This window comes from Falco rusticolus, chromosome 2, assembly GCF_015220075.1.
Source record: "Falco rusticolus isolate bFalRus1 chromosome 2, bFalRus1.pri, whole genome shotgun sequence".
Taxonomy (NCBI): domain Eukaryota; kingdom Metazoa; phylum Chordata; class Aves; order Falconiformes; family Falconidae; genus Falco; species Falco rusticolus.
In genome coordinates, this window is record NC_051188.1 from 24923502 (window position 1) to 24943633 (window position 20132).

A 20132-nucleotide genomic window follows, 5' to 3' on the forward strand; every position below is an offset into this window, starting at 1 on the left:
GTTCAGAGCTTCATCCCTCAAACATGGGAATTAATTAATTACCACTGATGGAAGACTAACTCCAATCCTGTCCACTATAGCTTTGGTATCTCCTTTAAAAACAGCACAAAACAATCCCACAAAATGAACTGCACCAGTGTAGAAAAGGTGGAAGCTGGAAGTTCTAGAAATAGGCGCAGCAAATGCCCTGCTTGCACTTGGAAGGTGTGCGAGCCCACCCTGTGCATGAGAGGAAGCCTTCAGCAGATGACAACTGGCATTTAAATCCATCTACTCATTATTAACAATTACCTGTAAATTTCCCATGAGGGCATGTATTTTCTAAAACTAACATGAAATTATCTAACTGCCTTCATGCTGTAGTTAAACAACAACTTAATCTCCTGGAACATCTCCCTGTCCTTAACAGCCTGTCTAGTAGGTGTGTTTTATTCTTAGATGTCCTCACAACTGAACACCAGGTTTTTGCAGCGGTGAGCTATTTCTTGCTTTACAGCCCTGGGTCAAATTGGTTTGTCTGAAGCAGAGAAGAGCAGCCCCTGCATTGCACCCACTCAAGTCGGTTATAAGGTGTAACTCGTAATCACATTTAGCTCGATTTGTTCCTCCCCGTAAAGATCTGTGAGGCATTTGTAATTGCAACTTGTTTTGCGTGTGGTAAACAGCCAACTACACCAGCCTCCAGAGAAGTGTTATTACTGAGAGGTGACAGTCCATGAATTACTGGAAGTGGGGGAGGACGATGTCATCGGACGAGTTTCTCTTTAATTACTGTTCCATGAGAGTCTGCCGACGCGATGGCTTTTGCCAAGGTAGCACGAAGGAAATACCGGGTGAGGGAAAAATGGTTTTATTTGCTGCCCTTCCCGCCGCGGGCGGCTCCCGCCCCTCAGCCCTGGCCGCTGCCCGCCGGCCCACGGGCGCCCCGACGGCCGTGGGGCCACACGCAGCTCCTCGGAGGGGACAGATCCGGCCGTCGAGTCTCCCCGTGGGTTCCTCAGAAAAGCCGTTTCGGGGGAAAGGTGCAGGGCAGCGGCGAGGCTGCCGGCTCCGAGGGGGGCACCGCCGCCGGAGTGAGGCGGGGGTCCCCGGCGGAGCAGGCGCAGGGGTGCGGGGCGGCCCCTGCCGGGGAACTCCGCCCCACGGGGCCGTAGAGGCGGGCGGCGACAGAGGCGACCCCGAAGGGCAGCCAGGGTCCAGCTCACCCCCGCGGACCCCCGGCTCCTCTGCCTTCCTTTCCTGCCATCCCGCCCCGTCTCACCGCCGGGCCCGCCCCCAGAGGCAGCTCTCCCCGAGGGAGCCGGGCGGGAAGGATGCGGACGGCAGCTCCGAGGTAATTATTAATGGCCGTGCCCACCGGGGCGGGGGGTGGGGGGAAAGGCGAGGTGAGATAAAATGGGGCGGCGGGGGGCTGGGCGGAGGGACCCGCCGTCGCGGAGCCCCGCCGGCAGCATGTCCCGCACGGCGCCGCTGCTGCCGCTGCTGCCGCTGCTGCTGCTGCTGGGGCGGCCGCTGCTGGGGGCGCCGGGCCAGGGCGCGGGTACCTGGGCCCGCTTCGCCCGGCTGCCCTACCCGCAGGACCAGCTCTTCCTCCACGACACCTTCCCCGACGGCTTCCTCTGGGGGGCGGGCAGCGCCGCGTACCAGACGGAGGGCGGCTGGCGCCAGGGCGGCAAAGGCGCCTCGGTCTGGGACACCTTCGCCCACCGCCCCGCCACGCCGCCGGGGTCCGCGCCGCCGGGGCCGGCGGGCGGCGACGTGGCCAGCGACAGCTACAACAACCTCTTCCGCGACGTCGAGGGGCTGCGGCGCCTGGGGGTCTCCCACTACCGCTTCTCGCTGTCCTGGGCCCGGCTGCTGCCCAACGGCACGGCACCCCCCAACCCCACCGGGCTGGCCCACTACGGGCGGCTGCTGGGCCGCCTGCGGGAGCTGGGCATCGAGCCCGTCGTCACCCTGTACCACTGGGACCTGCCGCAGGCTCTGCAGGACGCCTTCGGCGGCTGGGCCAGCCCCGTCCTGCCCCAGCTCTTCCAAGACTACGCCGAGCTCTGCTTCCGGCATTTTGGCGAGCAGGTGCGCTACTGGCTGACCATAGACAACCCCTACGTGGTGGCCTGGCATGGCTACGGCACAGGGCGACTGCCGCCCGGCGTGCAGGGTGGCCCACGCCTCGGCTACCGGGCGGCACACCACCTGCTCCAGGTAAATGGTGGGCGGCTGGAAGGGGGCCCCACGGCTCCTCGGCCCCCGGCTCGTGCCAAGGGGAAGGGTGCGGAGGCTGCCCTCAGCCCGCCCTGCTGGCACACCTGCTCCTGGGGCGGCCACTGCCGTGGAAGCTGAAGTGTGGGCAGCCGATTTACAGCTAAAGGCGGCTGAGCTCATAGACGGGAGGCAGGAACTCAGTGTCCGCTCTTGTGTCGAGTTAGCGGTAACATGCTGAGTTAAAGCACGCTGTGCATCCTGCAGAAAGCGTCAATCCTGCTCCCAGCCCTTGCGAATGCCATTCTGGGTGGGTGAGTGGATGCGTTTGTGCCAGTCCAGCAGTGGCTTACTAAGGTTACTGTGGAAATGCTTAATATGACTAAAGAGAATTTGTGCATTTGATAAAAAAATCTTACTGAGCTAATGGGGATGGTAGGGGCGGCCAAAATACCATACTGAGTGATTTTCCTGACAGAGTATGGGGTTTTTTGAGTGTGAACACTTTTTAGGAAAAGAGACCCTCTGTTCCCCAGCTGGTCTAGTAAATGGCATAAGTAATCTGCTATAGATAATTTTTATGCAGTGTATCTATATATGGTGTAACTGTAATGTTTGCTGGAAGCAAACATTGTAGATTCTCAGTGAGAACTACGCAAAAGTGTGCATGAATCCTTCCAGTGACAGGAGAAAGGATTCAGCCTAACTGTAACAGTGTGCCCATGAAGGCATGTTCTGTTGCACCTTAATGTACATTCATGAACTCTACTGATCTCCGTCAACTCCACATACACTTACCGGCAGGAGTTATATCCTAATGAGTATTGTATATTAGATGTGAACATTAAGAAAACATCCAACACATGCCTTATTCAACTTTTTGCCACCTTCCTGCATGATTTTTGCATTTGTTTAGTGCTACAAGCAAGAGAAAAGATAGGTGGGGAGAATGCGGGTAAAATTTCAGTTTAAATTCCTGGTTCTGAAACCTTTAAACTCTTCAGTTAGTACCATGGGATGTACTTGACCATGTTTCACACTTGAGTATAGTCCATCACCATCGTATCTGTCCCAGTACCTCATAACCTCAACCATATGCTTGTTCTCGTAAAAGCCCTATGGAGAGGGAAAAGCCCTATGCTTTTCTATTTAACAAATGAGAAATGAAGGCACAAGGCTTGCCTGTGCCATGTAAAAAGTATAATGAAAACAGGAGGGTCTGCCAATACTGGTTTGGTGACAGAACCTCAAGATTAGTTTTGTCTTAGTGACTGTCAGTCAGGGTTTTCACAATTAGTGGACATTTCATTTTATGCAACAGCGTAAGGCAGCAAAGTTTCATTTTTTTCTGATTTTCATGAACGAGGAACTGAAACAAAGATACAATTAAGACCCAAAGTGTCCACTGATTGTTAGTAGTGCCCTATTCCCGGCGTGTAATCTTTTTGGAATATTGGTCAGTTATATTACACTTTCAGCTCTTCTACAAGTCAAATCCCAAAATCTCAAATCACCTACACAGAAAATAAGGGATGTGCAGTTTATACAGAAGAGCTTCCCTCCCTGCTTCCTCCAGGTAGGACTCTTCAGCAGAGGCAGAGATAGAGCCTAACTCTCCAGGACAGAGCAGTGAACAGCTTTAACACGGAGATCCTCCTTTTCCTTCTTACATCTCCATAGTGTATTGGTATTAGACCTTTCAACTTCTGCAGGCAGTGAAGTACGAAGCTACAGAGTACAGCTTCTTCGAATACACAGCCTGATACCCATAGAGAAAGTGGATGTGTGTAATGAAAGGTTAAGTTGTACCGCATACGGTAAGGAGTGAATTACATTTCCATGTGCAAATTACACTCTTGTCTTGCATAATTCTTGAGTGATTGACTTTGCAACTTGAATAATAATCGTTAACGTGTGATTGTTGGTTGCATATAACTTTGTAGGTGAGTTTGGTCAGTTTTTCTCAGCAGCAGCCTTGATTTGGATCAGAAGGCTGTACAGTAGTACTGCTTCATCACATGACCGGGAGGATGTGTGCAGCACCAGACAGTGCTGCTGGGAGATACAGTCCTCACAGCCTCACAAGAAAAGATGCGGTTCTGTCATCTCACACAAAAAAATCCCTGTTCAGCTGCCTAACCTTTTGCTGCTTATGTCTTACATTACCCAAAAGGTCTGGTCCCAGATTTCTTCCTAATCCTTTCTTCTTCTTTGTGGCATTCTTGTCCCTTTTTTTTTTGTCTCAGGGAAATTATGCTTGCAGAACATGTTTGTTTTTTAAAAGATAAAATGTGTTGTCATAAATGTTTGGTTCTTAGCAAATGGGCAGACTTAACACTTAATACGCATGTTTTCTGACTTTTTTCCCCCTTATTTACAATATGCAGTTTTAAGTGTCTTTCTGCATTTATCCAAACCAAAGGCCCTCGTAAGTGGAAAGCTGAATAGCTAGTGAAAGCTGATGTCTACTGATTTATTTTACTGGATGCTAATTACATTAAGAGATGTAATGATTTCCTTTAAGTACTTTAAAATTCAACAGATACGAATGTGGATTTTGGGCTCTGTCTTTCTGAGTGAGTTGTTTATTATCTGAATAAATAATCAAATAAGAGTTTGATTCAATTCAAGTTGTTCAATTCAGGGCTGGTGAAAACAGGGCAATGAAGTTTGATCTGAATAATGATGTTTAAATTTAGCTTGAATGGATTTCATCCTATTTTACTGAATTTTTTTATTACCTTTCAATTTCCTGAATTTCCACAAGTGAGTCATAACTGATGCTAACTGGATGGAGTAAAAGAAATTTTTTATTAAAAAAAGCAAATAAAAATAACGTAAAAAATTTGTAAGAAAAAACATTTTATGGATGCATCTTTGGTTTGTTATTGAGGGATGTTGATCAGTGTTCAGTAAAAACTTCACCCTTTTATAGTATTTCCACTGACACTTGTCGTTTTGGGTACGTCTAAGCTGTTTGAACATGGTAAGAAATACAGGAAGCTGTATGTGTTTATTCACAAAATAAATTGAATGGATCAAGTATAGTTCATAAAAGTTGGCATTCTCTCAAGTCAACAGCCAGAAAATGTAATGCCAACAATCTGTCATGTGTATAATGCATTGCTTTCTCCAGATAGGAGCTGAGAGAGGTCAGCATGTTATGTTCTGGTTTTTGCAAATGCATTATTTCATTACTGGTTCACAGTATATTGTCTGAGTTGAACATACTTGGATTTACTCAATATAAACAGCATTTGCAGAAACATAAGAACACGTTGTTTCCCTGAAGAAGTGAGTGGAGTTGCTGCCTGGAAACCAGTCACGTAGCAACAGACTGATTCTATTCCAAAACTCATTCCAAAACAAAAGGTAAGTACTCTTTTGTTGACCTTCAGTGCTAAACCTAATAAAGTAATTGCAGCATAGGAGAATGGTCTTTTCTTGGTGCATCTTGTTTCTTTCAAAATTCAGACAGCCTTCAAACTTTCACTCAGTGGAAATGAAGTGATTTTGGATTTTCCTGAATGTAACACAGCTCATCATAGTTGTAAAAACGTTGCAGAATTTGTAGAAAAAGAAGGAATAATTCTTGGGAATAGTTTTGGGTTTTTTGCTATTCTTGCTTTCTTAAGACTTAATTCAAAGAAGAACAAAGAAAAAAATGGTTCTGTTTCTGGTTTTGAGTATCAGTTGGGTAGCATATATTTGCGAAGAATTTATTACAGTGGTGATTATTCTAATCACTAATCGTCTGTGTCAGGTATCTTTCAAATGTCAGGGATGACAAAGACCATAGAGCAAATTCAGATCTCAAGCTGCAGTTTTCTGTGCCAGTAGCTACAGATGGTTATACATTACATTAAAAGCTATAGTGCACCTTACTCAAGCTTCAATCATCATCAGAAAAAAAATAATCGAGTTTCATTTTTCAGTGTGATAAACAGGAATTTGGTTTTCAAGGATGCTCATTTTTTTAAAATTAGCTCAAATATGTAACTTCCCCCTTGCCATTTCTACCTGCTTGCATAGACATTTGCAAAAAGAATGTTTTCAAATATTCTGCTGTAAACAAAAAAAAGTGATTTCTTATCTTTACAGAATACTTTGATCTTTAATTACAGAAATATCAGGACTATGGGGAGAATAAGGTGTTACCATGGAAAAGTGAACTTCTCTCAGGTGTAGGGATTCTACAACCTGAAAAGCTTTTTAGAAATTATAGGAAATCTTACTAAAACTCAATAGGCAGGACCTGCAAAAACTACGCTGATGGCTGAAGTGGGATGGAAGCAGAATTTGTGTGTTCTCTGTGTGAAGGAGCACTAGGTCAAGCCTGTAGGTATGTTGTCTCACCTCAACTCTTTTGCTGTTCATTATGAGGTTGAGCATTTCTTAAGGGCCCCTGTTCATTATGAGGATTTTAGTGCTTAGTAGTTACGGTTGTTACAACTGCGAGTCTCTGTGTTTAATTCTATAAGCAGCACCAAATTTGCCTCTTTCTATCTCATTTTGAGTGCCATGTGCCTGACTTAATTGTTGCAGTAGCTGTTGCTGGAGGTACCTAGGTGATATTTCTGATTACTGTTCTAGTATGGTTCCTTTTTAAATAGCGTGCTTTTCATTTAAGATCGAAGTGTTTGTTTAGCATGTCGGGCCGAGGCTCTGCTCAGTGCCGGAAAGATAATGACAACTGATTAACAGCAGATTGATACAGGTAAGGGCATTTAGATCAGCAATGTAAAATTCACATCTCACTGGGTACGTGAGTTTAAAGCTGTCTGCTCCTTGATACTCTTTCATTTTACATTAATAAAACCTTATAAAGTATGAGACATTCTTGGGTCTCCCCTTCAGCCTCTTTCCTCAAGCAGAAGAGATCCTGTATTTGTTGTAGCTTTGTGGGATCCAGAGTGATGTGTGTGGAAGGACTCATGTTAATGTGCACTTCTTCATATGACATATTTTTCCAGTTTCCATTTCATCTTGTGTCTGTGGAAGATTTCCAGTACTTAAGGTAGTTGATGGACATAATTCCTACCCATACTTAAGTATATTGTTGGGACCTGGAAAATAAAGCCTACCTTCATTTTTTTCCGAAGGAAATGTATATTTTACTTTAAGATAATTCATAATTTCTTAGTGCCTGCCTTTCCCTTTTGACTGAAAGCAAGGAGCTCTGAGAGCTCTTCCCATGGTAGGTCAGGTAGAAACCTCTATATTCTGCAACCATCAGCAGGTTGAAAGTGCAGAGATAGTAGTTTCTTTCTATTGGAAGCATCGTCTTCTGTGGGGAAGAAATGCTCATGACGTAAGAGAAAGTTGCTTCACTCATCACATGCCCGCCTTCTAGAAGGTCAAATTCTGATCTCTCTTGCTTCGGTAGAAATTACATCAGAATAGGACGCCAGCAGTTTCTTGGGCAATCACCTTAGCTTTGTTCCTGACATTTATTAACCCTTTCTTTGAGTAACAGCATCTCTTTCCTGGTCTGCTCTGGGGAACAAAGAATTTTTTCCCCTTATCTTTCAGTATTTCTTCAACTAGACAGAAGCAGTGAATATGTCTATGCAGCTGGCACTACTCTTGGCAAGCAGTGACCATTAAAGACAGAGAACAGAAAGCAGTGCAAGGTGTGGGCATTTGGAGACATTTAATTTTAATTATTTTGGGGGGCTCTGATGCATATCCTTCTTACACTGGGAGAAATGGGAAAGAACAGACAGACACATGTGTGTAGATGCTCTGTAGTTTGCTTACCTCCAGTTTGTAGAGTCTTGTGATTTTCAGTTAGCAATTGGCAGAGTTTGAGAGATGTTTACTAATCCTTGCAACTGAGCGTGTGATTTATGTGTTTGGTTGTTGCTGATGAACAGCTGAACTGTTGAACTTAATCTGAAGGTGCAAGGCTGATCTTGGCAAAGTTTTAAAAAAGCCAAGGAGCCAGCAATCAAAGCAGCCTGCTTGCATGGACTTGTTGGTAAAGAAATGTATACAAGGAGATTTTCTTCTGTCTTTCCATGATGGTAAAAATACAGAGGAAATGATGAAGAAGTGCTGCTGGAGAGAACTAGGGGAGGTGACCTCCATATACAATGATGACAGGTTTTAGAATTACAGGATGTGTTACCTGTTTTAAGTACTAAATAAAAACTATTCATGTTTGAATATTTGCCTGCCAAAGCATATAGAAGAGTGTCACGGGTAAAACTGTGAATGCTGATTTTAGATTAAATCAGAAGAATGGAACAGAAGAGTAAGGTTGTAGACAACATCTCAGGATGTTTAGGAAATGACTGAAATGAAGACTGGACAGATCTTTGAGGGAGAAGGTGACCCATGGGATGTGACCATGAATAAAACATGAAAGAAGAGACTGGCTTTAGGAGGAAGAACTTAATTACCTCACTTAGAGAAACTGTGCCAGCAGACAGAGAAGGTGAGTTGTCAAGAAGGAAGAGTAACTAACCAAGCCTAAGAGGAGAAAGAGATATTTGCCACAGCGAGGGACTGGAGTCTTCAGTAAAATGGGATGAGTAGGAGGCAAATGGTACCAAGGAAGGGAAGGAAGTAGGTTCACACCGATGCTCTCTGGTAAATACTCCTGGACAAAAATGACAGGAAGACAATTTAGAGTTAAAGGGCCAGATGCACACACTCAGAATAAAAGTTCCATATTAGTACAATTAGATTGACTCTTAGAAGTCGTGGATAGCTCTTGGAAGAAAGAGCTTCTGGAATGGCCTTTCAGTGTTAGTGGTAGGAACAAGTATCTCTTTTCAAGACAGCTAGCGCAGTTTGAGAAAAGAGACTCTTGATGCTTTGGTGGCAGTGGAGGTGACAGTACTTGTAGATGTCTGTTCTTCCTCTTTGCTTGCAAATTTATAACAGAATCATGTATGGCATGATTTAAACTCTGAAAATGTAGGTTTTAGTGGAAAAAAATGAAATGTGATCTATATTAACAATAAACAGTTCAGCATATCAGTGATGGCAACTTCTGTCTTGGTGTGGGAGCTTCAACTCCACTCTCAGGGCACAACACACTCGTGAGAAGCCTGGCCTGTTAAGTTTGTGGTACGTCTCCCTGGAGATTTGGCAGGGAGGGTCCTTTTCGATGCACACTGGATTAAGACGAAGCAATTTAAGAATCTCTGGATTTGGCTACATTGAAGCACGTTTGTGTTGCTTTATTTTTATGTTTCGTCTGAGAAGAGATAGCATTCTGTGTTACGGAGAACTGCAAAAGTTTATAAAGTTTTGCTTTGTTTTGATTCTGAACACAGCACATCCACCCACCCTGTATTCTAAATTCAGTTACTGAAATACTTGCTGTTTACAACAGCTGGTGTAGGAACCAAGGGACTGGGACCAGAGGTGGTTCCGGTGCCATTGGGCAGCCAGAGCTGTGTGATTTCTGCATGATGCGAGGCACAGGGGCTTCTAAATGCCTCGGGATCGGGCTGGCCTGAGAGGCTGGAACGCTGGAGATGCTGCGAGACACCTCTGACATGCTCTTCAGCAGGAGGGTGAGCTGACAGGGGGCCACGCACATTGCCAGTGGACTGTCACTTCGGTCAGCACGTGATCATTTTGTTACTTGCACTTTAGGTCTTATGTTAACAGTTGAGCTTTGACTTCTGTTTTCGTCAGCTTAGCACACCTCTGAAGACAGCTGGATGGATTAAATTTGGCCAGGGGAGATTATACTATGGAAATGCCTCGTTATTTTGTGAGTCCAAAAGTCAGCCAGGAATCCTTTAGTAAATTAATCAGTTTAATGCCCTTACTAAAGGCTACAAAATGTTAGCACCGCTGGGATTATATTTTTCAGGCTATTTGCTTTACAGGTGGGAAGGTAGTAGCATCTGTTTTGATCCTGTTTCTAGAAAAGATGTCAAATGGTTGGGTGAGGAAGGGGGGCAGGCTTGTAGCTGTTGGTCACATGTTCTGGTAAGAGTTCACTGATTTTCCAATGCCTTTTCTCAGTCAGCTTTTTTCTTGTTCTCTTGAATATGTAGTAGCTCCAGTGGATCAGTTGTTTTTCAGAGCTGAGGGCAAAGCTTACTCGATTTGTTTATTTAATTTTTGACATTTTAAGAAATAATCTCATTTTTTGCTGCAGGCATGGAACTATTGAACATAGTTACTGATTAATTATTCTAATTATGGTTCTTTAACTCAAGTGTATATGGAAATGGTAGAATTGTGCAACATTTCGAGCAAGTAAGTTGGCAATATATTGCATTGTCAGGCTGAATGATTATTTTTTGTTTTGTATTTTTTAAGTAATAACATTTTGCTTCAAAATCAATAATTTTGACTTCAGGTTTGAAATGAAAGTTCAACTGGCTGCTGACTCTACACTGATGACATGCTTTTTGTAATACACTTAGTTTGTTCTTCACTTCTTCTCCTGTCATAGTGCAGAGAGAAGGGCCACCACAACAGAAAGGCCATCACCAGTTACGTATTCCATCAGGAAGCAAAATCCAGAAAGATTTGTAACAAAGCACGGGGTGACATGAAAGAGGAATACTATGAAAATGGGCAATGCATGAGGAGCTGGTGAAATGTGGGGGTGACTGGCTGTGAGTGGGCATGCAGGAGCTGCGTTTATCAGACGATACTGCAGGTTTTTATGTATATTTAGTGTTGAAAAGTAAACTTGATGTGAAATGAGATAGCCTGGTGTCCTCCAAGGACAACTCGTTCTCTGGTTCATTTTTTATTTTTAAATGTCATATGATTTTTTTTTGAGGAAGCTGACTGGTGATTTAATGAAGTCACAAACCATGCTTCACAGTGATGGAGCCTAATTCAAGGAGTCTGTCTTGGCTTATGGTGTCCACTTGCTGTCCACATTGCAACCAGCACTGGGGGACACAGTGACCAGCCTGCAAAAGAAAGGAGGGACACTTACATTAAGTCTGGGTTTCTCAAAGGAGCTGAAGGAAAATAAGTGAGAACTGAATTTTCCTTAATATTTTTTTGAGAATCCTGTCGCTTTCAAGCAGTTAAGTAAATTAGCATGTTGAACAGATGTATTCTTCTTAACTTGAATGAAATGTGCATTCCCATATTCAAGTAGCACCTCTGCTGTGTGAAGTGTAAGACCTTGGAAATGCACTGAAGGAGCTCTTGAACTCAGTTTATCATCCTACTTCCCTTCCCAGCCAGGAACATGCCTCTTGTTTGGAATGAGAAGAGAATATAGGGGTATACCACGCAGGGCAAGGAACAGAGCTGCAGAAATATGATTCAGCTGGAGTTTTGCATCTGAATAATATGCTTGATACTATAAAGAATCCCTTCTTCTTCTTCATACTGAGCTGTGATTACTACCCTACTGTCGTATCAGCTAGCTTTTTCTCATATTCCTAATACCTTCTGTTTTCACAAAGTAATATAATGTAATTAGAGCAAGTCAGAAAGATATAAAACCTGTGAAACTGGAATTGACCGAGTCATTGAAATTAAAATATTTGAGAGAGAGACTTAAATGTCCCAGAAAGAATTGAGAACTAGGGGAAATAAAAATCAGTCATGTTATTTTTACTTTGCCATGGAAATTCTTGGTTTTCCATTTTGATGTGATATTGAAAAAAAATATCGTTTTGACACAGTGAGTCAGTCAGTCATTTCACACACTGCCTTCTGTATTCTTTCATTGGATGAATGCCCACTGCCGCAAACTGGGTCAGTTTACCCGTGTGAAATTGCTGTATAACCTGCTGCAATATGGCTTCTTGAAGCTGCAGTTTGATGCCTTTTATTCTTTGATGAAAGAAATAAAACAGCCTTAGAGCTGTCAGGACAGAATTCTTGCACTGTTACTCTGTGTCTGATATTTGTAGCTGGGCTGCTTGTGCCACTTTTGTGTGAAACTGTAATTATTCAGTCATTTATCCTACTCCTCTTTCCTATTTCTGCTAAAAAGAAAAGTGGTACTTGAAGGATGCAGTTGCTTAAAAGGAAGGAAAAGTCTAATAAAAGCAGCATCAAATTGGTACAGTCATTCTGAGTCTGGATGTTAGAATCAGCAAACTGTAGCAGAGGGCAGCTCAGAAAATAGCCTTTTTCCATAGCCCTGCTTAGGGTAATGAAGTAGAGACCACGTCAAAATTGGTTGGTGGTAAAATGGTAGAATATAGAATATAGAAACAGCATTGTAATGCTAAGTGTGAAAGGCAGGAACACTAAATGACACCAGTCAGATGCCACTTTACCCAAGTTGGACTCCTTTGGAGAGAAATTTTACCTGTGTAACGGGTAATTTGGAATAGATTTGTAGAAACCAGAGCGGGTGAGTGTAGGCAGGGACGAGATAGTGATGCTGGCCTGTGGAATCTGGGTTTGGGGGTTCTGGACTGCTGGTCGGGGAGGAATTTATATTGTCAAGGAGCAGTGATGTTTCTTGTTGAACTCTCTTTTTTTTTTTTTTCTTTTTTTCTTTTTTTTTTTTTTTCCTCCTCTCTGTGCCATGGAAGGTGGCCAGATTCCCAGGATCATTAAGGCATTTTATCTAACTAATTTGCCTTCTGCTTCAAATACTGTGATGGTATCTTTGTGCTTTCCTATTTTATTCCTGTGGCTCATTGTGATGTTTGGAGCCTTTGGTGATTTTTCTTGCGTTAAAGGTCTCTGGATTTGTTTTTTGGCTCATAATGCCATGAACATGGGAAAGAGGGGGCCTATAGTGCACATTATGGTGTAGTGTTTGGGGCTAAAAGCTTGCTACACTATTGCAGGCAACTAGGCTTGATTCGTATATGTCCTTTCCATTTTTTTTGCTGAGGGGCTGTTCATTTTGTGGGAGTGCTTCTGGGGAATATTTTTTAGGAGTCAAGCGAGTATGGAAGAGTGAACTACAAAGAGAGAGAGGAAATGGAAAGGGACAAACATACAATGGAGCAGCATGTGCCCAATGTGGGAAAGGACCTGGAGGGTCTGGAAACAGACTTGTGGGCACTAGCATTTCACAGACCTAACACCAGGTAGAAATGCCTCACTAAGCTGTTTAAGCATCTAGAGGAAAATGCTACACTGGGAGGTATACAGACGCAAAGGAGTCAATTGATATGCCCAATCCATACAGTCATTTACCAAAATAAATGGGTAACTGTTAAGAGAGAGGCTTCCTGTGACACAAACATTGACACTGGACATAGGATAGAAACACCAGCAATGACAACTGCCAAAAAATCTGACAGGCAGACTCAGCGTTTTTGTTACATCACTGGTTGTGTAACAAAGCAATTCCAGATTTTTGAGCAGCTGGTGCAAGCATCTGAAGATTTTTCTCTGAAGCACCTTGTTCTGGAACTGCTTCAGTGGTAATGAGATGGATTGGACAGACTGACCCATTGCAGTGATTTTTAGGTTCTACTATTATTCTTCTACAAGTGTAAGAAAAGATTACTTTTCTCAGTCCCCACATTATGTTTCTGGTAAGATTAATTATCGACCCCACCACTGAATAATTCACTATTGTTTTGTGCAGTAACTAGACATACCTTTGGGAAGAGCCAGCCCAGAACCTCAGTTTTGTGTCTCAAAATCTTAAAAGCTAGAAGTATGTCCAGAAGACAGATAGGCAGTAGGTGTCTTTCTGGAGCATGTCCAGTGAAACCACTGCAGTTTTGCACTGGTGGAATGGCACTGCTGTTGTAAATGCTGAAAAACAATGTAGATTATTGGAACTGTAGCATAATGTGGTAATTTGGATACAGATAAATTCCTTTTCTAGCTGAAAAAAGTGGTCTTTGATTTGCTGACTGTGAAATGGATGGGTTAACTGAAGAGTAGTCTGTGAGATATGCAAGTAATTTTTTTATCAGGTTGGCGACTCCGTATGGAGGATGCAGGAGTGCATGCAAGGAAAACCACTGTGTCTAGTCAAGGCTGGACATGGCCAATACAGAAACGGTTTGTTTTGGTGTCAATTGGCCACTAGATCTTGAGCTCCACTTCATGGTGCTAATAGGAGAGCTGGATGTGCATCAGAGCCTGCAAAGCCCCCACATTCACCTTTGTGTATAGCATGAAAATAATTTGTTGGTATTGGCACTGGGTATAACTGGGGCAGTCTTCAACCTGCAAAGATTATCAATAGCAAATTATATTTATCCAAAAGCTGAAACAACAATGTTAAACTACCCAGTGTTCATGTCCACCCCAAGTTACAGCTGTCAGTAGCAGGGCACTTTGCTTGTTTGAGTGAGGTTGTAGCATGGAGGATAGCTCCTGCCCCACGCTTTAGCAACATCATCTTGCTGTCTTCCAGGAAGCCTTTGCATCAGCTCTGAGACTCAGTTTGGGATCTGCTTGGCCTTTCAATAGTTGGCTTTTCAATAACCGTTATAAAATGTGGTTTAGTGTAAAGATATTTGTCTTAAAGTGGTTTGGCAGCATTCCCAGTGATCCCAGGGCGAAGAGCAGCTAGGACTTTTTCTCCAGCTCTAAGCCATCTGTCCACTGGGCTGACCAGGGCTGTGGCCGTGTGTACTTTGGCTCTGCACCACAACTAGCGAGTGAAGACATGGGCTCAGCTATCCTTGGCTGCCTACAAGCCTTCGGCGTAGAGCTGCATAATGTGAAGTGGTGGGCCAGGAGCTCAGGAGTCATATAGAACAGTGCTGTATGAGGGCTGGGTGGAGATGAAGGATTGCACTGCAAGTGCTTTGCTGCGTAGATGCATCATCGCAGTAGAGCCATCTCCGTTGCAGGCTGTGGAAGTAAACATGGGGAGAGCAATCACACTTGAGCTAATTTTAGACATGTTCAACAGAGACATCTACATTTGAGCTTGCCGTCCTAGGATCCTTACACGGGTAAGGGAGAGAAGTGAGCATGATGTCTCTCATGCTGTGACCAGAAAACCCACAATTGTCCCATTTCTCCATGTGGGGTATAGACAAAACCTGTGGTGACAAACTCAAACCCAGGCTTTTTGTAGATAGACATTTGCACTTACTATAATGAGGGTGCAGAGAGGTGGGGTAGATGGCAGAGGAGGGGAGTACTGAAGGGCTAGTTCAAAAATTGGCTTGAGGTACTTAGTGTTCCTGTGCATTCTCAGGTGGTGGACTCTGACATATGCTCTGGATCATACGCAAATCTTGCCAGCCTCACTTATTTCAGGCAGGTGATATCTTCGGTGTATCTGTAGGGAAATCCTGTATCTCATGCTCTCCCCTGGTTTTCCTGAGCCCTGAGCTGAGTCTTCTGACACAAGGAAGCTGCTGAGGCATGTCAATGCAGTTTCCCTCTGCAGCACCTGCTTGGTCCCGTAAAGCCAGAGCAAGCAAATGGCCTTGGTGTCCCATGTAAGATCTCATGGGCATTGAGTAACCCTGTCCTGTGGCTCTTCACTCCCTTTTGCCAGCCAGCTGCCGCTGACCCACCATGACTGTTGAAGTATGCTGAAAGCGTTTCATGCCTTTTCCAAAAAGGTAAAGGGAGCAGTCCTCGGAAAACGTCGTTTAAAGCATCAAAAAAAAGTTAAAAATGTTAAAATTAACAGTCTTCCCACTCCTAGTTGGAACTGATATGCAAATGCAGACCATGTACTAGTTGTCACAGTCTCCCTCTGTCTGGAAACAAAAGATGTCTCTTTCCTTTAGGGCCCCATTATTTTCTCCAGGGAAGTTATTGAACCTCATTTCAGTTTAAGTAATACAATGGGTATTTACTGACTAAGATAAGCAGAAAATTTTAAATGTGCATTAAGTTGTAAAAAAAACCCAACTCATTATTTTAAAACAAATCACAAGATATCCTTCAATCACCTAAGGAAAAGCAGCATAAGGAAAGAAATACAGCCATCAGGTAATGGCAAAGAAGATAGGATTATATATATATATATCTCTCTATATATAAATGTGCTTCCAAAACCAATTAATGCTTTTTGTCTGATATATCAAGAAGACTGATCATGTTGAGCACTGGGATATGTAGACAGGAAAGATTAATGAGCATGACTGTTAGATGAATGCAAACAGCTACAGGCGCAACGGGCACAAACTACTATGAATTTATGGTATCAAAGTCAAACTAAAGCCATCTGATAGCTTTCTGTGATAAGTGATTATCTACAAAAAGAAAATGTGATAAACCTAACCAGTCTGTATTTTCAGTAGGACACTTGAAATGGTGGCGAAAGTAGAAGCATTAGGCTCAAGGGCAGTTCCTAGCAGGACTGGTTAATGTATTATTAACTCTCATGCTTTGGCACAGACTAGGATTGTACTAATTAGAGCAGGAGCTAAACTTGAGGAAGCAGTGCCAGTGCAAACAATAATCAGGATAATAAATAGATGAATGGAGACTCAGACCATTTTTTTCCGTAAGATGAAAACTCGCTGATCACAGCGTGACCATCAGATGCCAATATAATCCAGCTGTGACAAAGGCACATTTGTTTCTAGTCTGTGTCAGGTGATGTTTCCAGCAGAGATGAGGAATTACCATACCAGAACATGGCTTATTTACCTGAGCAAGAACACTGGGAGAGGATATACTTGCTGTCTATAATTAGATCAGTGGCAGAAACAAGTGAAGGAAACTAAGTCCAGGCAAAGTTTTGATGCAAGCACCACAGTGTTTAGACTGAACATGAATAAATTTAACCTGAAAATCGGGGAAAAAAGGAAACGGTTCACGATGTGTGATTCTGTCGTAGTCTTCCAGAGAGAACAGTATGAACAAAATACCTAGCCAGTGTTAAAGTGAATCTGGATCAGGTTATAAATAGGATCGTGTTGTATATATGGCCATAGCAGCAGGGGTTTGAACCTGATGCCCTTGAGGCTCTTCTTGATTTTGTAATCAAGTTTTCCTAATCCCTGGCAGATAGTAGACACAGGATCATAAAGATGGCAATCACTTTTTCTGTAAGGTATTTTTTGTATTTCTGTGAAAATTCTCTGAAGTCAGAATTCTTTTTACACAGTAATATGACTCATCACCATCTTCTGGAATATTGTGTCATTTAACAAACCATTTCCAGTGCCTTGCTCAGAATGTTTCATACATTTATGTGAAATCCTTTGTTGGGTCCACAATGAAAACATAGCAGTTGATTAGTCATCATCATGCAGGAAGTTGGGGAGATTCACAACTGGCAGGATTGACTCCTGGTCTACAGCAGATCAGACTTGTGGAAGGCCTCTGCTTTCATTCCCATTTTAATCCTGCAGCACAGAGTCATCCCTGAAAGAAGAAATTCTGGAGGCAGTACTCTCAGAGTAGCAATAAATTTCTCTGACTTTATATATATATGTTAATTATGTTTAATTAAACTGAGCTAAACAATACACTTTAAATTTGAAAGGACCAATTTAAGATTTAAAGGGTGTGGTTCATCTCACTTTAGATGTTTGCATTGTACACACATGCGAACAAGTTAGGTTATGCTCCCTGGGTGGTCAGTGGAGAGACTTTCAAGGCATGATAATTCTGACCAATTTTACCCATCTACATAGGGGTAAGATAAACTGCAATTTAAAATTTCCTGTTGCTCTCCATGGACTATAAAAGAAACCCAGAGCAAACAGTTCAGTCCTTTTTACACAGTGGGTCATGAACTTTGGGAATTTATTGCCATAACAGGTTCTGGAAGCAGGTTGTACCAGCAGACTCAAAAAGGGAGTAGGCAAATACGTGACCACTGGGTCCGTAAGCAGATACTAAACAAAATAGGCAGGAATGCACCCCCTACCATCCCCAGCAGAACAGTGTGAATGTCCGGGAAGTAGGAGGCTGGATCTCAGAAAGTGACTGGGCTCACTTGCTCTCCTAAAACAGCACCTTGCTATCCAAGATGGTACAGGGCTTGACGAACTTCATCTGACCCAGCAGAGCATCTCTTTTGTCCTTATATTCTGTCTCTGTATTACCAGATGCTCCCAGTAGTTCATTTGGTAATAAACATCTAATGCATCTAATGCACTTGGCTATAAAACATATCCTAATACTCTTGAATTATTTTACGTTTGAAAATATGTATATACAATCTTTACTGTTTCTCCAGTATTTCTTTCCAACGCCTCTGCTTTTTTTGCATCTCACTAGTACGAGGAGAGTGGGTTTTGATTCCTATAGATGGAGCCTTACTTTTTTCCCCGAGTGCTTATTTCTACAGAGACTTTTTTTGTTTCCAGTAAGACAGTAAGAATGTGCCTATGTGTCTCATGCAGATTATTTTAGCTCTTCTGTAAGAGCGTTCATGTATGTAAGAGCTTCCAGTGAAAAAGTTCAATTAATGGGATGCAATCTGTTCTACCTCCTTCCCTCTTGCCTTCCTGCCTTTCTTCTGCCCTCCCTGCCTTCCTCCCTTTGTCTCAGCAAAATGCCTGGCTCTTTAAGGCCTTCACACCGATTCAGCCAACAATTTTCTTTTCATTGGTGTTTGGGCAGCTCGTTAATTACTGAACTGCCAGCTGCTCTGCTTTCTGTAGGTAGCGTCATTGACTGAACTACAATTCCATGTAAGCTCTGCAATCTATTAATTTCTTAATATCTAAAGCACCATCCTGATTTAATATATCTTGTCGTAAATCCATTTTTTCAATATGCTTTGTGCTACATACTCATTGAAGGTTGTGTTGTGTAGCTGTGGCTGATGAAAAACTTTTTCTCTAGGACAAAGTGGTTGGACAGCTCTCACTGCCTTATGCACCATGTGGGATCTTTCAAAATGAAAGATTGTTTTCCTGTTTGATTTGGATAAAAAATACAAAGGTTTTCATGCTTTTGTAGCATTAGGCTGTTTAAGCATTCATCTACAGTAGCATTACATTACAAATCAGGAGTGCATGTGCAACGTGAATCTCGTAATTGCCTCCATTTGCTGTACTACAGTTCATAGCCTGAAGTGGGTTCGGAGTACCTAGTTGTATTGGTTTTGGATGAAATTAAGCTGGAAGCTGGTTTGCAGAACCACGCCTGGTGTAATCCAGCTGCTGACTGGCTTCTGGTCCGTAGGTTATTGTAGATACTGGGTCCTCAGCTCTACTGTTTGCTAAAGTAGGTGCAGGTACTATGGCTGGAAATTAACCAGCTACGCATTATAATTATATTAGGCACAGGGGTACGCTTCATCTCCTTTTTCATCTGAGAAGCCCAGAATATATGTAAGCCATCTGGCTGCTTGCATGGGCCTGTGCTGGTCTAAAAATCAAAAGTGGTATTTTAAAAAAAATCAGTCACTGAATTTATTGCTCTTCCTGTCCTCCTGTATTTAAGCTTGAGATGTCTCTGATCAGCGTGTTGTCTGTGAGCAGGGCTGTAACAGACACTGAGCTAGTTTACAAATGCTCTGAGAGCATTTTGATTGATGTCTTCATGGGAATCAGCTCAAAGTTTTTGCTCTATCTGTATAGCTCTTTGGTCAATTACTTAGAAATGAGGTGTCTCTCCAGACTCATTATTTCGAACTGCCCTCCTTTAAAACTGGCAATATTTAAATGGTAGGCATCTGTCTCACTGTTGGATATTGACCTAATTACCACAATTGTATGTGGCCTTCTGACAAATGCTAACGTACCTACCCTTATGGTAACTGTGCAGCAGAGCAGTGTTACTTTCTGGCATATATATAGGTGGACATAGGAGGATGAAGTGATGCCATTACAGGAAGTGTATGAAGTTGCATTACTGTTGTTCTAATACATTTTGATCTTAAAACTGGGGTTTCTCCCAGAATAGGTTTTCTTTAAATTATTGAAAACATTACTATACTTTGATACTGGATATTTACATGTTACAGTGTACAGGCAGAATTTCCAAAGGCATGGTTATCCAGAAACAAATGCCAATCTGAGACAAATTGCTTAAAGAGTGTACCTGAAGCTGTGAGTTAACGGCTTTTTTAAGGTTTTAATTTGTTCTTATGTTTCTGTATCTATATTTAAAATGGCCAAGGAAAA

The 20132-nt window shown here is 42.9% G+C and overlaps 1 protein-coding gene across 1 annotated transcript in view; it reads left to right on the plus strand.

Annotated features, from left to right (window-relative positions):
* The first annotated feature begins 1395 nt into the window (after positions 1-1395).
* Positions 1396-20132, plus strand: part of KL (klotho) — a 48923-nt gene continuing 30186 nt past the window's right edge. Inside the window, exon 1 of the mRNA XM_037375722.1 lies at positions 1396-2205. Within this exon, the coding sequence (XP_037231619.1) occupies positions 1396-2205 (810 nt within the window). The remainder of the gene's footprint in view (positions 2206-20132) is intronic.